Source organism: Mus caroli, chromosome 10, assembly GCF_900094665.2.
Source record: "Mus caroli chromosome 10, CAROLI_EIJ_v1.1, whole genome shotgun sequence".
Lineage (NCBI taxonomy): Eukaryota > Metazoa > Chordata > Mammalia > Rodentia > Muridae > Mus > Mus caroli.
This window is the reverse complement of record NC_034579.1, coordinates 1,463,567-1,481,765: the sequence shown is the minus strand read 5'-3', so window position 1 is coordinate 1,481,765 and position 18,199 is coordinate 1,463,567. Positions and strand designations below refer to the sequence as shown.

At 42.8% G+C, this 18,199-nt stretch overlaps 1 protein-coding gene across 7 annotated transcripts in view; it reads right to left on the bottom strand.

Moving 5' to 3' along the window:
* Positions 1-18,199, bottom strand: part of Esr1 (estrogen receptor 1) — a 366,602-nt gene that overhangs the window by 245,364 nt on the left and 103,039 nt on the right. For all 7 annotated transcript variants that reach the window (XM_021173937.2, XM_029482533.1, XM_021173934.2 and 4 more), the window contains one exon: positions 14,756-15,287. In XM_021173937.2, the coding sequence (XP_021029596.1) occupies positions 14,756-15,216 (461 nt within the window). In that variant the 5' untranslated portion in view covers positions 15,217-15,287. The remainder of the gene's footprint in view (positions 1-14,755; positions 15,288-18,199) is intronic.

Below are 18,199 nucleotides of genomic sequence, written 5' to 3'. Positions count from 1 at the left end.
AGAGAGAGAGAGACAGAGAGAATTTGTCTTCAATATTAAAATAATCATCTTCCATGAAGGACTGACTTATAACTTGTCACTGACCTGACATTCTTACAACACATAGTATCACTTGGGTCCAAGAAATCCTTAGACTGCAGTGTGTTGGGAAAGCACCTCTCAGAATATCCCAGGAATAGGATTGCTCCCCTAGTGGAAGTCACATTACTGCAAAGATAGCGACAGTGGTTTTTCAAAACAGGAGAAAATGCTTGTTGATCTACAATTGTTCACAAAAGAAAACAGAACCATGAAAACCAACCTTTAGAAATCCATATAATGTCCTCCTCATTCAAGTCATCTTGCTTTTACAAGAGAGGGCATAAAATGGTAATCAGAGCAGATTTAATTCCTACTTGCTCTCCTTAGAGTGTTATGAAATATAAAATGATTGCCGAAGCCTTTCAAATACTTTAATTGACAGTTCTAATAATTCCTTAACTCGTTAGAAATGTTAAAGTGGGAAAAAAATATTGTTTGCTTCCTTAATTCTAGAGCCTATCTTGGTAAATATAAATTTCCACAGAACAAGCTGTCATTTTGTTGTGCAGTTATAAACCACCAGCCATAATAAGTCTGTTAAACATTTATCAGGAACATTAATTATACACCTAGCATGTGTCCCCAGCTATTGTTGTTCTTATTAAACTTACATTTCATTTTCTGGGACAATATTCAACTAGAGAGGGAAAAAATTGTAATAGTAAACAGTACAAAATCGGTGCTAGGCTTAACAATTAGTCTCTGAGAAGACAGACGATTTTTCAACAGAGATAACTTGGCTTTCTTCAGTTTCACCATTACTAAAGGAAACTGACGCAGGTTTCGTTTTTGGTTTTGTTTTTTGGTTTTGTTTTTTTTTTGTTGTTTTTTGTTGTTGTTGTTTTTTTTTTTTTTTTTTTTTTTTTTTTTGCATTGGTAAGGGCAGAGCTAAAATCACATCCAACTGCTTTTGAAATCTGAAGAGTGTCAGGATGAGGCTCTAGAGAAATCTGGCAAGGTAATTCCCTAACATTAAGCTTTGGAAACAACAACAAAAAAATATATACAAGAAAAACAAGAAAGAGAATATTCAATCAAAAGTAAACAAGATACGGTAATTAGGACAGAGAGAAGATAATCTAAAGTTAAGTATGGGAGATAAGTCTCTGCCATGGAGTGAGAACTGACCTCCAAACAGAGGTTAGCATTTTCCGAATAGACTGTGTGTCAATTAAACAGATGGACAGTCTGGGCAGGTGCAGCCGGAGCGCCAGCCTTAACCATCACGTTAATCTCCTAGCAACAAGAATCAAGCATCCCTTCATTCCACTTTGTTGCTGTTGAGCTTCTACTGCAAATGCCTGAACTCCAACAATTAGCTGGACATGGTGTCCCCTGGGTGAACTGGGATTGATTGCGCTTCTGTGTATTAAAGGTGTGATGGGGTGGTCAGGAGTCATTCCACCCAGCCCTGACTCCATTTTCCCAGCTAGAGAACCTGGAGAAAGTCATTTTGCCTCTCTGGACTTCAGAAAGAATAGAGAGAAGTCATGTCTGAGGTCTCTCTTTAGGTTAAACTGCTGAGGATCTGTAGTCTCAGCTCTACAAAAGGAAAAAAAAAAAAAGTCCCGCAAGTCTAGCCTCTTCTCTGGATTAAAAACACTCAACTTTATGATCCTATAAACCTATGAACATGGACATAGGGCTGGACCAAATGAACACTGTAATTCCAACCCAATTTTAAATTCTGAGATTGGATTCACATACAAAGGAATTAATAAGGCCCCTATCAGCAAACATTGATAGGATAACATTTAATAGCTCTTTCTGAGATTAGAAGAGAAATCATGCCTCTACTTAATGGGAAATTGTTTAAACACACATTTAGTAAAGCATCATAAAAACAGCCATTTCCCATAAAACAGAAAGCAGCAGCCCCCAGGACATAGTCAAAGATTAAAGCTTTGTCACAACACAGAGATATAAAGAATTGCCACAATCCAGCAGGCCAGCGGCAGGAGGCATACCATCACTTTTTCCATGGAGCATTCTGCTTGTTTAAGTTTTCAGCTTCATTTTCTAGAGTTTGAATCCCTGGTCCACTAGCTCTGGCCCCTCCCTCAAGCTCCCCTCTCTGAAATTTAGATTCATTATCCATAAATGAGTAGAATAATCACACTGGCTATTGGGTCTGGCATAAAAACTAAACAAGAGCATCCTTGTAACGTTATCACCATGGTGCCAAGTACACTGTGCTTAAAGCTCCCCAAGCACATAAGCTGTTGGGATTTTCATTTATCTCTTTGATTCTTAATAATTTACCTTTTTTTTTTTTTTTTTTTTAGGGCAACAGTTTTTTTGGCTCTCTGAGTATTTTCATTTCCACGGTATGGGGTTACAAGAAGACACTGCCTGAGCAGCCAAGCACAGCATCTGCTTGCGACCTTGCCCAGCTTCTGCATGTGGCTCCATCTCAGGTGAGCATCCCTCGCTCAGTCAAACCCTCTGTGACCTCTGTCTCAGTCAACTAGGACTGGCTACTTGGTCAAATGTTCTCCATAGCGCCTCTAGTGGTTTCTTCCTAAACACAACTCCTGGCCCACTGTCACTTCACAGACTCCTTGTCTCCTTGACAATCAACTCCTTCAGAAGAATGTGTAAGATCTCTGTGTCTGCTATTGGATCCAGAACTTGATTGAAATCCAGTGGAGCTTGTTGAATCAATAAATTGGTGAGTTAATTAGCAAAATCTATGAAATTACTTCTATCAAGTATACAAACTATTGAACAGATAGATAGAAGTGACCAATCTCTTTACAGACAAAAGAAATCCCATGGTGACTATAACAAAAAGGCCAATATGCATACAACAGACACTATGAAACATGTCAAATGGAGATAGCATTTGAGCTGAACCCTGACTTCCCAGTGGCGTGGTCCTAACAAAGAAGAGGCAAGGTGTGCATGGCTCTGGACAAGAGCTCCTTGGCGTGATCTCCGGAGACTGACTGGAAGGTACAGACAGGAGTGTGAATGCAGTCTATGACCACTGAGAAAGCACCCGAAGCCATTAGGCCAGGGAAGGAGCCAAGCAGACAGGCAAGCCTGGAATTAGGTATTCTGGCAGCAAGCTAAAAGATTATTCAATAAAATCTGAACTGGAGAGAACAAAATCCCAACAGCAGTAAAGGAGGGCCAGCCATGTACGAGGAAAGCAGATGGTGACACAAGAGACATTGGAGACAAACTGTCATGTCTGTGTGTTTAAAGGCATATAATGAAGTGACTGGCACAACCCTTATGTCAGTCACAGTCGGACAATATAAAATCTCAAGAGACTAGATTTTCTGTAAGTCTTTGGGTCCCTGGATGACTTTGCTACCCATTTCCTATCAAACACAGACTTCTTAGAAGAAGGTCAAATTTGATAAATTGGGGGGGAGGGACACAGAGCTGGTTTGATTTCATCAATCCCGTTTCCTAAGCATGAGAAGAAGAAAAAAATAACCACAGAGCCCTAGGCTGGAAAGCAGGTAACAACCCCTGCAATAAGTTTGAGGTCTAGATCCTGATAACCAAGAAATATAGTCATTATCCACCTGTGAGCCCCCTGAGGTACAATAACAACCAAATAGCAGGATATACCCATAGGTGTAATAGGGGCCCAACTGTTATGAAGATAACCAACTGCTTTCTGGTTGTATCTAAGGCCCACTCCACAAACATGCCTGGCACTTTACAGGCCTAGACCCATGGTCAGGGAGCGTTGGCCCTAGGGGTAAACTTACTATCACTCTGCCAAATGGACATAATGGCATACTGCCCTCTGCCCTCTAATCCCTAGCTTTCCATCCATAGATCAGCTGCTCTTAGACCTCTGCAGTAGATAATGCTTAGCACAGAAATACACCACTGGCCAAAGTATAGAAAATACATGTCCACAGAGTGGTCAAATGGATCCCTCTCTCCCAGGCTCAGTGACCATCATAGGAGAAACACCAGAAAGATTTTAAGAGCCAGAGATCTGGGAGGCGCAGAAGGAACAGATCCTCAGGATGTGACAGGACTACTATACTAATGAGCTCACAGCAGTCATGATTATCAATATAAGACCTGCATGGGATCAAGACAGTCAGCATCCCAGCATGGAGGAGGAAGGGACTCCCAAGCCCTTGCCTCTGGCTATGAACAGCAGATGGGTCCTGGGAGAGGAAGAGTCAGTTTTCTTTAAGATATAGTTCCTAGTCAGCCACACTCCTATAGACGGACCCACGCCCATGAGTATATGGGCAGTACAAATTGGGGCTGGAGGGCTATTTAAGAAAAACAAGAATGTGAAGTTAGGAGGGGTTATGAGTGATAGGCGGATCTGAGAAGACTTGGTGTATGGTAAGTATGATAAAAATACACTACATGAATTTCCCAAATTAATTTTAAAAAAATTTTAAAGAAATACTAACTACATAGTTAAGAAAAGATATGTGGACACCGGAGAAGACACCCAAGGAGATGCATGTATACATATCTCTAACATTTCAAAGTCTTGCTTCTAGACATCATGGCCGAGAAGGGAGCAGGCTTGAGGGTTGAGCAATACAGAAAGAAGCCTTAGACAGAGTGCAGGGCTGAAGTGCCAAGATACAGACCCTTAGCATCCCTCCCCTTTTGGCAAATTAGTCATTTAAAACAAAACTGGAAGGGGAGAGACACCAAGAATATCATACATTCCAAGAGCATTGCTAATTTTTCAAATATTTCATGGCAGAAGGGCAAAGGCAAATCCTCCAGTGTGTTAAAGACTTGTAAGTGTGGGGACATTACAACATTGAGGAGGGAGACCAAGAAGGGACAATATCAGGTGCCAAGGGAGGATGGAATGTAGAGAAAAGGATTTGTGAAGGGGGATATGAAGCTCATTATTTTTCTAGTTTTAACTGAGTCAGAATTTTTTTTCCTTTGTTGCAGACAAGTGCATAAAAATGTCACTGGAAGTGAAAGTATAAAACCCTAATCAGAGCTCCGTGGCTTCAGAACGGCCCACCCCACTGTGCAGAAGTTCACAGAGATGGGGAGAACTTGGGAGAGGCAAAGTGGCTGCTTGTGAAGCAACCGTAATCTAGCTGGGTGATCATTTTATCTGTGAGTTCATTGCAAGGAAGTGATTTTTATTTAAAAATAAATAAATAAATAAAAGGCTTTGAAATCAGGAATTTTCCAGATGTGCAACTAGATTTTGTCAAACCCTTGCACCAATATGAATTCAGTTGTAGGCTCTAGAACAGCAGTTCTCAGCCTTCCTCATGCTGAGACCTTCACGTTGTGGTGACCCACACCCATAAAATTTATTTTGTTGCAACTTCATAACTGTAATTTTGCTACCATTAGGAATCGAAATGTAAGTATCTGATATGCACAATATCTGATCTGCAACCCCTGTGAAAGGGTCATTGGTCTCTAAAGGGGTCCCAACCTTCAGGTTGAGAACTGTTGTTCTAGTGGTTATGTCTTTCACTAACAGCCTAATGTTGTGGTAACTCTCTAGAACTCTACTGGCTGGAGACTCAAGACCCTACATCACCTTAACCTATCTAAGCATGGAGCAAAATTCAGAGCATGCAAGGTCATTAACATGCATGTGGGCTTGCATCTGTGACCTAATTTCATCTCATATCCTATGGCAAAAGTCCACATTTTTTCATTCTTCTTTGTGACTACTACAACTGACTGTCTCCATTTCCTTCTGGAAAGAGGAGAAAGAAAAAGGACTGCCTCAGTCATTTCTGTCCTCTGTGCCTTCTTGATCCTGCCTTGGGCATCCACACCTGATGATGGTGTAGACCACTTGGGAATCAGTCACGAGTTCAGCTCAGAGTTTCAAATGTAACAAAACCTTGGAGGCCACCAGGATCCGTTCCACCACCCCAATGTCTCCATATGTAAAACTGTTCTAGAAAGTCCATGCGTATGAAATGAGCAGAAAGTGGGTGAGGCAGACATAGAGATGACCAAGGAAACTTCAAAGCAGTGGACTGCCCAGCAGAAAAGTCCTAAAGAGCAGTTTCTTGTTTTCTTTAATTGCCTATCCAGCTTTACCTCAGAGCAGTGGTTAGAACCTCTGAGATGAGGCCCAGGTCTGAGTAAGTTCTTAATATATGTAGATGGCTCTGCAACCATTCTCCATGGGTGCTTACATGTGTCCCTTTGCCCCATGTCACAGAAGTCTGTCCTCTCTGCCTTGCATGTGACAGCTTCTCCCACAAGTGGCTCAGCTCAGCATCAACCTCACCCGTCCATCTCAGAGATTGCTTCACTGCACCAGATTGAATGCTTGCCCTCCTTGTAGACTGAATGACTCTCACGTATTTGGAGGTTGCAAATTGTTTTGTTCTTGGCCAGGGTAGTACCTGGCATATCCTAAGCAATTCAAGAAATACTAGCTTCCTGCTTCCTTCTGGTTGGAAAGCTTTAACTCCTCGTCACAATAGGGTATTAAAGTTGGTTCCTTGTAGGCAAATCAATCAGAAGGGCAAACACTCTGGACATAGAACAAGAGCCCCTCTCTTCATCGTTGGTGGGTAGCTCTCAACTTCCTCTTAAAGAAGGAATAAAGGTTGCTAGAGTTGGTGATTCCAGAATTCAGGGGGTCCGTGAATTCAAGGACAGCCCTTGGTTATTTAGTAAGAGCTTGTTGAAAAGATAAAAGAAAGAAAGAAAAATGGAGTCTCATAGAGAGAAAGAGTGGAAGAAGAAGGGAACAAAATAAACAAATGGCTGGTACAAAATCATTGGCATATTACAAGTTCATGTCCTGAGCACTAGTTACCTACAAATTCACTTAATCCTCACAAGATCTAAAATATGTATTTCTTATTCTGATTGGCATCTTACACATGAATATACCTTGTCACACAATTAAGTGACTTGCCAAAAATCCCAGTGAGACAAGAGTCAAGGTAGACTAGAGACACGGGCTGCTTGGCTCCCAAACACGTGTTTTCACCATGCCCTTAATTATTCCTGGTAGTTACTTTCTATGAGGTCACTGTGGATATATATAGTTAATGGGTGCTAAATCCTTGCTCCTGGAGAGGTAAACAGAGTGTGTCCCTGGGAGACTCTGGTCACAGTTTACTAACCCATCAATACAAAACCTTATTTTATGTGTGTTTCTGTTCAAAGCACTTCATTTACTGTAAACTGTTGACTCCTTAACATTGAACTCACTCAACCAGATTATAGCTTATCCCTAAATACAGCTCATCTCTGGCAGCCTTTTGCACTGAGAAACACTAGATAGCATTTCAGCACTGTGCCTAGGGGCATCGCACACAGTAAAAAAATAACAATAATAACAAACAAAACGGATAAAATGCCAACACTCTGCCTCCAAGAGACCCCCAAAAAGACTCATTTACAGCACAAAGCAAGAAGAAAATATGTCATGTTCAACCTTAGAAAAGAAAATACTTATCAGATGACTTCAAAATTTTGCCACTCCGCACACATCAGCAAAACAGCAGGAAAGCATCATCTCCGATTGGCTTTGGATCAATTTCAGTGAGTGAGTGAGTAAAATTTCAAGTACAGAATCTGTGATGGATGATGAGGGCTGACTGTGTGTGGAATGGGCTGACTATGCATGGAATGCCCTCTGGAAGTACTCATCCTCCAGAGAGAGAACCACAGACTTTCCATGTTCTTCCAAAGACATCACAAAAACCCTTTCTGCATGGAATTTCCCAGAAAGCATTGCAGCTTAGGCTCCACAGCCCACATCCTCCCAACAGCTTCTCAACACACGCATGTCCACAGCCTTGCTGAGGATAGAGGGAAGTGGACGTGAACTACATGTGGTGTCTGTTTGGAGCATTCAGTGCTCAAAGATCCTCCTCACTAGAACCCAAGGAGGCTTCCCAGTGTCCCCAAGTCCCTTTCCTGTAACTAATGAAAACACCTGAATGTCTACCTTGTGTCTTGTCGTCAAATTAGGAAATGTATCCTCCTACTCCACACTGTTGAAAATATCCTGGCACAAATACTCTAAAGTCTACCCCAAAACAAAATCCATCTCCCTAAAAGATCATTAAAATCAATTATATTCCCGACAACAAAGCATTAAGGAAGTTTTACAGCCTCTCCACAAAGCACCATTTAAATACCTTCATGACATGAGTAAAATGAATTATAGGTATACTCAAACTGTTTTTGAAATGTGTGGGTTTTTTATTGTTGTTGTTATTGTTGTTGACGGTGTAGGAAATTAGCATAAATGCCTTGCACAAATTCACATGATTCTAGAATCCCACAGAACAATGGCCCTAACTGCATTTTTAGTTATCTCTATGTTATAAGCACTGCCCCTGACAAGGGGGAAAAATGAATTTGAAATGTCTGTCAGTAAGATTCCCCGGCTGCTATAGGCAGTGCCATCCTATGACTGGCTGGAAACACAAAAGTGTATTTATTGTGAAATATGGCCTCCATATTCATCTCAGATCAGAACAGGGGAGCCAAATGGAGGGATAAAGGAGATATCCAAGACATTCTGCTAAGTAGAAATTACTCCCTTGTTTTCCTTCAAGCTTCTATCCATAAAGCTGAGGCAGTGGATCCTTTTTGGAACTCTCTATTTAGTTAATGGCCTCCTGAGTTATGAAGGCATAGCCTCGCACTATCGGATTTCCTACAGTAGACAGGAGTCTCAAGGCCTGTTCCAAACATTGTTAAAATAACAGATGAACTAGGTCTATAAAGAAATAATCCAGAAAATGTAGAAGGAGAAATGGGAGCATGAACAGATGGAACCAAAACAGAAAAGAAAAGAAGAGAAGAGAAGAGAAGAGAAGAGAAGAGAAGAGAAGAGAAGAGAAGAGAAGAGAAGAGAAGAGAAGAGAAAGTTTGATAAGGAAGAGCCAGAAAGAGTTTTTAAAAGAGTTTTTACGTATTTGTTCGAAGATAGAACAAAGGAAACAAGAAAATATGAGAAAGAATTGGAAATAACAAAGATCATGGAGTAAGGAAACGGGCAGCGCACAGACAGCTGCTTTCAACCTAATGCTTGGGATTAGTAGTTGTAAGAAACTAATCGGTAATAATTCCCTTTTGTTTTTATGATCTTAAAATAAGTTGTTTTAAAAACTGTAAGAGAGGCAAAGAACAACTAAGGTGTCTGCTAAATAATGCAGGACACCCCCAGTCCACTGTTCAAGCCCCCCAAACATACTGACATTCGGGAATCTGGGAATGAAGGAAGGCCGGAAGGCTGAAGAAGGGACTAGAATGGCCACAAAGAGAAAGCCAAGGGCGGACAGCAATGCGACTTCCAAAGGAGAGAAAAGAGCCCCAGAACCCCGGGCCCAGAGCCCCAGAGCCCCAGAGCCCCTCTCCACTCTCCAGATCAACAATAAATCTGAGAATTTTAAGGGCTCGCATTAACATGCCTATTCCTGAACATTATTTAACAAACTTTACTAGCGCCAAGGGAACTTCCAAAGTTTTTCTAAGTGTAATGCATAAGGACTCCAAAAAGTACAAAATTATAGTGGGGGCGGGGAGAAACTGAGTCGGGGGAGGGCGGAAATGTTTTGAAAATAAATTCGTAATAGCATGTATTCCTCTAAAAATTTTAAAGGATTGGAATCCTATGTTTGTTTGTAGTTTAAGTTTGACATTTTCACATAGCAGTAGTACATGTTTAGGAGAATTACAAATATCAATCTGGTTGATAATATCACTGGAATTTTCTGATTCTTAAATCATAGCCAAATAAAATAAATCAAGTGTATTAGAAGCCTTTGATGTCTGTATAGGATAAACGTCCCAATGCTACATGGTATCCAGAAAAACACCATACCTAGACAGAGCCTAGTGTTCTGTAACTATCATTGTCACTATTGTTATCATCATCGACTTCATCTGTCACCGTCAATATTATCACCACCGTCACCATCATCACCACCATCTCCCACACTATCATCACAGGTCACCACCGGACTTAACCATATCACTTCTAAACAGTCACAGTAACCTTATTGTCTAAACCAACTCACTTGAAATTGCTTCATTAAACTACATAAAATTCTGTCAGTTGGTAATGGAATACATATCTTTCTAATTGTCAAATTTTAACCAAATACAGTTAAGTATGCATCACTTTAGACACTATTGATTAACGCAAATGTATTCCTGGAATTTCTATTAATATTCTTCAGGCACAGCACACAGCAACTATTTTTCCCCTATCCTGAGACCAAGCATATCATAAAAGTGTCTCCCTTAACCTTCCGTTAAACACTCAGGGAGTAAGATGGCAGGATGAAGAGGGAGCTCTTTGGAAAACAAAACTATCCATCAATTCGCTGCAAGAGCTGGACCAGTAAAAAAAAAAAAAAAAAAAAAAGACTCCTTAGTAACTTTGTCAAGCCACTGCCTCCTCTTGGTGAAAGCTCTTGCGCTTTCACTCTGGTCTTCACTCTGGTCGGTAAACAGCAGTACTTTTGGCTTTATTGAGAATCTCCCTGGGGGTGTGCATTTTGGTTCTAAACAAGAGTAGCCATTCTGTATCTTCCTTTCCTGAATTAGTGAACTGAGACTCAACATTCTAAAGAAAAGTTAATTTGTTTCTCCCCTTTCACCCGTCATGGTCTCCCAGGGCTGGGGGGGTGGGGGGGGAGACACAGGACCAGACCGCCAAGCTCCATACACTGTTCTCTCAACCTGGACCTTCTAAAATTACACTAAAAAGAACCCTGGCATCACAGGGAAGATAGAAGAGGGTTCAAGTTGTGTATAATATGGAGTTGGTAAAAAACATGACTCAAATCTGAGAATTTCTTCATGTAAAACTTTTCACGTGATCCTTTGGACTTTGGATATTCTAACACACATGTTCTTTCTGATGACCAGCAGATCTGGCTTGCAGGAGAAACATTTCTTGTTACCACTACTCTCTGTTTACAAAGAAACTCTTGGCCACATGGATGTGTCCCTTCCTCTTGCTCTAGTGCACACAAATGTACAAACAGCTATTCAAAGGTGGGTAAAGTAATTTAAAAGCCTGCAGTTTTCATGTAGCTTACATACTGCCTTCACATGCACAGTCTCATGTGTAAAGCCCTGTGTTCTTGCCATCCTCATTCTCCCTGCTGTCTACTGCCCCGCCTCCTGTTTTAAAGCATAAGAAACCAAAAGTGCTCAACCCGAATTCTCTCAAATTATGAACTTCACAACTTTATGAATGTATAAACTGGGGAATGGGATCCAAGTTAACAGAGCACCGCATAAGATTGGCGTAAGTAGCAATTACCCACTAGAGCTCTCTCCGTGGCGGTAAGAGCCGCATGGGGGCTGGCAACAAAAGAGAAGGGACACAGAGATATGATTCCATCCACATCCAAGCATACGCTCGGTCCCGAGCAATGTGTGGTTCCTTGCCCTATTCTTAGACCAACTTAACATGGCAGGTAGTTGGCAGCAATTTAAATGATTAAAACATGTAAGGACCAAAAGAAAAGGGGTGGTCTGATCATTCAAGTGCATGGGTGGAACCACGGAAAACATGAACATCCATCCCTCTACTCTCTCCCAAGACCTCCTCAAAGCAGAAAGGTAGTCACAAAGTAGTTCTCCAGACTACACAGACGTCGGGATCCAAATTATCAGAGGATTGGCTGATGTGGACGGCTTGTTTCTTAAGTTTGGGCTGATTTGGTCTGGTTTGAAATGTAGCACCTAGACATACTGACAAAATTCACAATATTCAGGCAGCATTAAACACCTGTGTTGAATTTTTTTTAAAGCCTCGGTGAATAGAAGTGCTTCACCTTGAACTTTCTTTGAAATCCTTGCAGTTGTCTGAATCCCTAAGAATTCTGAATAAAATGACTTCCATGAAATTCTCAGTAACACACAACCTACAAAACCACAGCTTCTTGATTACCAACAGAGCATGTCTCTGCAACAAGTTACCTCGACAAGTGGCAGTGTTTCTCACTTAATTACATGCCCCAAGCTATTTTACCTGCTACATCTCCTCCATACCTAAATATGGCTGCATGTTGTGGCCAATGGAAAAAGTAACCACAGCATGTAGACACAGTAAATCAAGCTTTGCCCAAATTCCCTGAACATCCCTGTAGCCCACTCGAATATGCACTCATAAAGAGCTCCCAAAGCAGCCCCACTTCACAATCAGGAATAAATCTTGCTCTTATTGGCCCATAGACAGCAAGCCAACATAGATGGAAAAAAGATAAAGTGAAGATGGACAAATTAGCTTTTTTGTTTATATAAATAAGATTACAGTGACTTGCTTACACATTTTGCTTCTTTCTCCTAAATATATCTTAGGCCTGTATCTTTCAACCTTCTTTGCTCCCGGCCGGCAATGTAAGACACTGTTACACCAGCCTAGCACCTCTAGACTCCGAAAGTTAGACCTGCCCTGACTGCATAATCATGCACTCACTGTAAGACATTACTCTTTTAGGGTTTGTTCCATTTTTAAAACTTAGATTTGGTAAAGTGACTTTATCTTTCCTGGTTCATGAGAAGCAATTTTGAAAAGCACAGTTTTCAGCCCCCAAACTATTAAGAAGTGCTTAGGAAAAGTAAAGTTGTTTTGTTTTGTTTTGTTTTGTTTTGTTTTAAGAGCCTGTTCAATTCTTTACTTTCTTTTAAAAAAAAATCCAAGGTTATTCAAAAAAGAAAAAGAAAGAGGAAAAAAACTACCAAACATGCATTTGAAACACTGGCATAGATACTTCCCTTTCACCTTGAGTAAGAAGCCAAGTAAGAAAATCATTTTTAAAACTAAATTCCCACCCAGACTTCCACCTGTGCGTAATTTTTATCTTAAGAATTTCTTTTCATTGTTGGGGGATTTTTGTGGGGAGGGGGAAGTATTTGGATACCATCTGGACTAGAAGTTTAAGATGGGGTATATCTGGTGAGATTCTTTGATACGGAGATGCTAAGTGGTATTGAATAAAATGTGATCTTTTTATTTTCCCCGTTCACTTTGTAATTATTAGCAAGGCAGTAAATAGCCCGACAAGGAGCAGCCTCATTATCTCCCATTGAAATGCACTGGCATTAATTTGCAAAAAAAAAGAACTGAAAATTAAATGGAGAAGAAAATACTTTGGGAACTCCACCATAAGGTTACTGGACTCACATTCTACCAATACCATCCTTAACAGCAAGAACATTTTAAAGTATGAATTAGTCTTAATCGCTATATTTTGTTCCTTCAGTTTTCGGGGGGGAGGGGCGCTGGGGATCTAGAGAATAAATTATTTGCCTTTTCTATCTTAATCCTGAATTAAAACAAGTGAGATTAATTTAAACCCCCCCCCCCAAAAAAAATAGTTTTTAAAGTTTCGTTCACTGTTGATCCTGAATGTGAAATCTGGGCCTGGCGCTTTCGTTTCCTGGGTACCCGGGTTAAAGGTGAGCTGGGATCAAGCATGGTTTCATCCTTCAGTGTCTTCTGGGGCCAAGGTGCACCTTAGCCCTATTTCTTCTACTATAAATACATCTGGAAAGAGAACCCGGAGCCAGTGGCCAAAGCCAGCCTACAGTGGGCTAGTTTTGATTCGGCAGTCTGTGGGCACCCAAAGACTCTGGACCTGGCCTGTATATTACTGTCCTCTGGGAAATTCTAAAGGTGTTTACCCACGCACTTAAGCCTTCTGCAGACCTTAGGGAAAAGAAGCAGAAATGAGAGGAAAGGGGGGGGGGGTCAAAAAAAATCTCTCTTAGGAGAAACAAAACCTGAGGACACAAAACAATTGTCACTTAGGTCACGAAGAGTCTCTGTGTCCTGGATTCCCCTGTGTCCTGGACTACCTTGGCTTCTTGCACAGTGCCTTGGGGTGGGGGTGGGGTGGCGGGGTGCAGACTAACCTGTGTGCTACTCCAGAGCATTCGCTGCCTGCTGGGCCAGGCATGAAATGTAGCTGTAGGGGAATTACTGTGCTGGTGTTTCAGTGTGGTATGTTGTAAACACATGGGACACCTATAAATCCCCGGCTGTCAGAAGTCATATGCCAGCAATCTGCTCGAACTCGAATTCGACCAGAAATCAAAACTTGTTGAGACCCATTCATTCAGCTCCCATACCAGCACTTATGAACAACCACAACTCAATCCAGAACCCAGAAATGGGGAAGAGAGGGAAAGAGATCCACAGGCCGCTCTGCCTAAAAGCACATCTTCTTCAGTAAACCTTGCGTGTTTCCAGTCCAGAACTCTAGCTGAAAGAACATTGAACCCGACACAATGAAACAATTTTAAAACAAACAAACAAAAAACGACTAATAAATCTCCCCTGAGCTCCACTGGCCTCAAACACCTACAGCTTTAAATAATAAAGGGGTTCCTTGCTAGCACAGACCACCTGGACCTTTAGGTTACTTGCCCCATAAATAACTTTTTTGGACTATTTTCCAATTCTTGTGTAATTAGGGAACAGGGGGCCGTTTGGATCTGCCTCTCCCACAAGACAGCTACAGGCGGAGAATGTTGTTGTTGTTTGTTGTTGTTGTTGTTGTTGTTTGTGTTGTTACTGTTGTTTTAAAGCTGCCAATAGAGAGAAGACGGACTCTGCAAAGAATCCTTCCTGACTTCCCCGAGGGGTGGGAGGGGGCGACCTGCAGCCCGCGGTGACCCCCCTCGTGCGCTCCCTCCCCCGGCCAGGCCTTACACAGCGGCCACCCCGATGTGGCGCGGGTACCTGTAGAAGGCGGGAGGGCCGGTGTCGCGCACGGCGTAGGCGCTGGGCTCGTTCTCCAGGTAGTAGGGCACCTGCTGGCCGTGCGGGTGCAGGAAAGGAGACAGCTGCGGCGGCGGGTGCAGCAGCATAAGCGGGCTAGGCGACACGCTGTTGAGCTGGGGGAAAGCCCCCAGGCTGTTGGCACTGAAGGCGGCCGCCTCGGACCCGGGGCCGTAGGCGATGCCTGACTGGCTGTAGACCGGCGCCGAGGCGGCGGCGGCGGCGGCGGCGGCGTTGAACTCGTAGGCGGCGCCCTCGGGGTAGTTGAACACAGTGGGCTTGCTGTTGTCCACGTATACCTCGCCCAGGGCCCTCTCCATGGGCATCTTGAGCTGCGGGCGGTTGAGGGGCTCCAGCTCGTTCCCTTGGATCTGGTGCAGCAAGGCCATTCCCGAGGCTTTGGTGTGAAGGGTCATGGTCATGGTAAGTGGCAGCCGGCGAGTTACAGACTGGCTCCCCGCGCACGCAGAGGGCTCAGCAGCGGATGGGCCACCTGGAAAAAGAGTAGAGCCTGCGATTAGAGGAGGCGCAGCACGGGTCCCCCTTGGCACGAGTACTGGCCCTGGCCCTGCCTCTGCCCCTGCCCAGGGGCAGAGCTATCCTGCAGAACACAGGTGACCCAACTCCAGCGAGCGCACCCAGACACTCCCGGGTTCTCCAACTTTACATACTCCTCTCCCCTGCTCTTAGACAAACCTGCTGGAAGCCACTGAGCAGGGGCTTAGCAAACCTGCTGGAAGCCACTGGCCAGGGGCTGCAGCTTCCAGGCACTACTGGGAACATCACATTGTGCGTGCACCCAAGGAACCGCTAGCTTCCTTGAACTTAACTTTCCAGGTCTTCGCTGCTGGATTTCGCTGCAGGGGGTGAAAGCAGCAAAGGGCTCTCCGGCAGCCGCGCCCCTACCACTCCCCCCACCCCAAGGAAGACTAGGTTTGCAACAAATGCAGTCTAAGCCACAGGCCATTTTCTTTTCTTTCTTTTTCTTTCTTTCTTCTTTTCTTTCTTTCTTCTTTCTTTCTTTCTTTCTTTCTTTCTTTCTTTCTTTCTTTTTTCTTTCTTTCTTTTCCTGATGCCTGTGTGCCTCTGCCAAGCTCCAATCTGTCTGTTTTGTCTTCCTTTCTATTTGATTCAGTCTTCTTGTTGGCTGAAGTACGCAGTGTACACATAGAATGACCCTGGAGGGATGGTAACTGTATCTGTAACTGAGATGTGGCAAATAGGATGGGGTGTGTGATTGCATATGCAGCCAGCCACTGACAGCTATATTTAGCACCAGCGGACACAGATAGAAGGCATCTAGGGCCAGACGAGTGGAGATGGACTATGTATAGGAAGAGCTGCACTTGGAGTCAAGAGAAAACTGCCAGCCTTCAGCTTCCTCGTCTGACAAAAAAATAAATAAATAAATAAAAATAATAAAAAATAATAATTAAAAAAAAAAACGCTCCCCAAGGGAGCTCAGCCATGGCAATTTTGCCCAGCCTAGCTTTTCTGTTTTTGTTGGACCCCGGTGCCAAATTTGCTTCCTTTAGAAATTCTCATGTGGATATGATTCAGAAAAACCTTCGGTTAGGCACACTTGGGTGTCCCTGCCTTCCACAGGTTATGCAACCAAAACTTGAGAAAACCATGCAAGGACTAAGACATTTTCCCTTAAAATATCACCTGAGGTCCTTGACTAAAGCTCTGGCGATCCAGTAACCTCGTCTGTCTCACCAGAAACTTTTGAAAGGCTCTCCTACCTTTCAGCTCTTGAATTCTACAAATGGACCCTCTGGGTTCCCTTGGCATAGGGTACACAGGAATCTAATACTCGAATGACAGAGAAGTTAAAATAAGTTTTTTATTCAGTATTGAATTAAATTCTGATTGAGCTCACACGCACCTGTTATTGCAAATTTAGAAGAAAAAAAAGATACAGCTTGGATAGTTTGTACTTTCTTAATAAACTGCATATGCCCCAACCTAATATCCCCTAAAATAACCATTAGCATATGACTTGAATTGCTAGCCCATATACCCAGGAAGAGTACCTGACACATGCAAATGTCAAGGTTCCTGTTACTAATAGTAACACTTTAAAAATACTTTCTACTAAGCACACTATTTATCTACTTCTTAGAAAAACAGATAATTTTGAATAAGCCACAGCTAAGCTGGCTTAAATCTAGAGACAAAGATGAGTTTTAGCACCCGTAAGTATCATTGACAGCAAAGGAAGGGTTAAAAATACATTAGGTGAATCGCAGATATTTCTTTTTATGGCCAGCAACCATTACTTTCTAGAGCAATTTTTTCGTAGATGATTTAGTTTCCATAAATCACACTTTCAATTTTCAAATGCCTTTTTAAAAACACATGCAAAAGCAAGCACTTCAGATGAGACTCTTTAAAAATCTGAGCCTGCCAAATTATATATAAATGGCACAGAGAATCCTACAAGTCCGGAAAGCGGGAAGAAAAAAAAAAAAAAAAGCCGCACAGATTTCCCCCCATAGAAAACCAGCCCAGCTTCCTTCTCCAGCTTGGAGACAGACACTAAGCAGAAAGGTAAGTTGCTTTCTCAAACCGCTCAAGCTACAGAGAGAGAAACAGAGAGAGAAATCAAAAGCCGAGCCTACCCTGCTGGTTCAAGAGCGTCTTTCCAGAAATGTTCCATGGGTTTGTAGAAGTCAAGGGCTGAGACAGTAAGACGGAAGGAAGGAATGTGCTCGAATGATCGAGTGGCCCGGTGTGTGATCAAGGCAGAGCGTGTGTGGATGTGTTTGTATGTGGAGTGGCAGGGACTCTCGGGAAGCAGCCAGTAGGCAGGGCACTTGGCAGCCCCTCCCGGCAGACAAGGCAGCTGGGCTCCTGCACGAGCTGGATGAATGGCAGCGGGAGTCCGGGAGCCTTGCTGTCTCCTGAGGGACAGCAGTAGCCCAGCTAGAATCAGCATTCCTAGAAGAAACTCCAGCCCCCTTTGCTCCCTACCTGTAGAGCCAGAAATGTCCCGGTGCTTTCTATGGAGAGGGAAACTGAGATGGCTGTAAACCACAGGCTCACAGATAAACTAGAATGCCAGTCAAAGTGTGCAGAGATCAAGTTTATAACCTATGCCAGGGGATCTTCTTCCTAGACGATGTCATTTAACAAGAAAAGCCTTCTGGGATACATATGAGTCAAGCCCTCTAGCCCTACTGGTCCCCTGAATAAGATGCTCAGTGACCATGCTACCAATAGCATACAAAAGTCAGACTTCGAAATAAATATTTTTGGCATTCCAGGGATATGTTTCCAACTGAAATGCAAGACTCCCTCACTTCATTAGTCAAACCTACCAGCCTCTCTACCAATAGCCTACTGACTACTGTCTGTAAACACATCCCAAAAGAGGCATTATTTTAATCTTAAAGTTAGAAC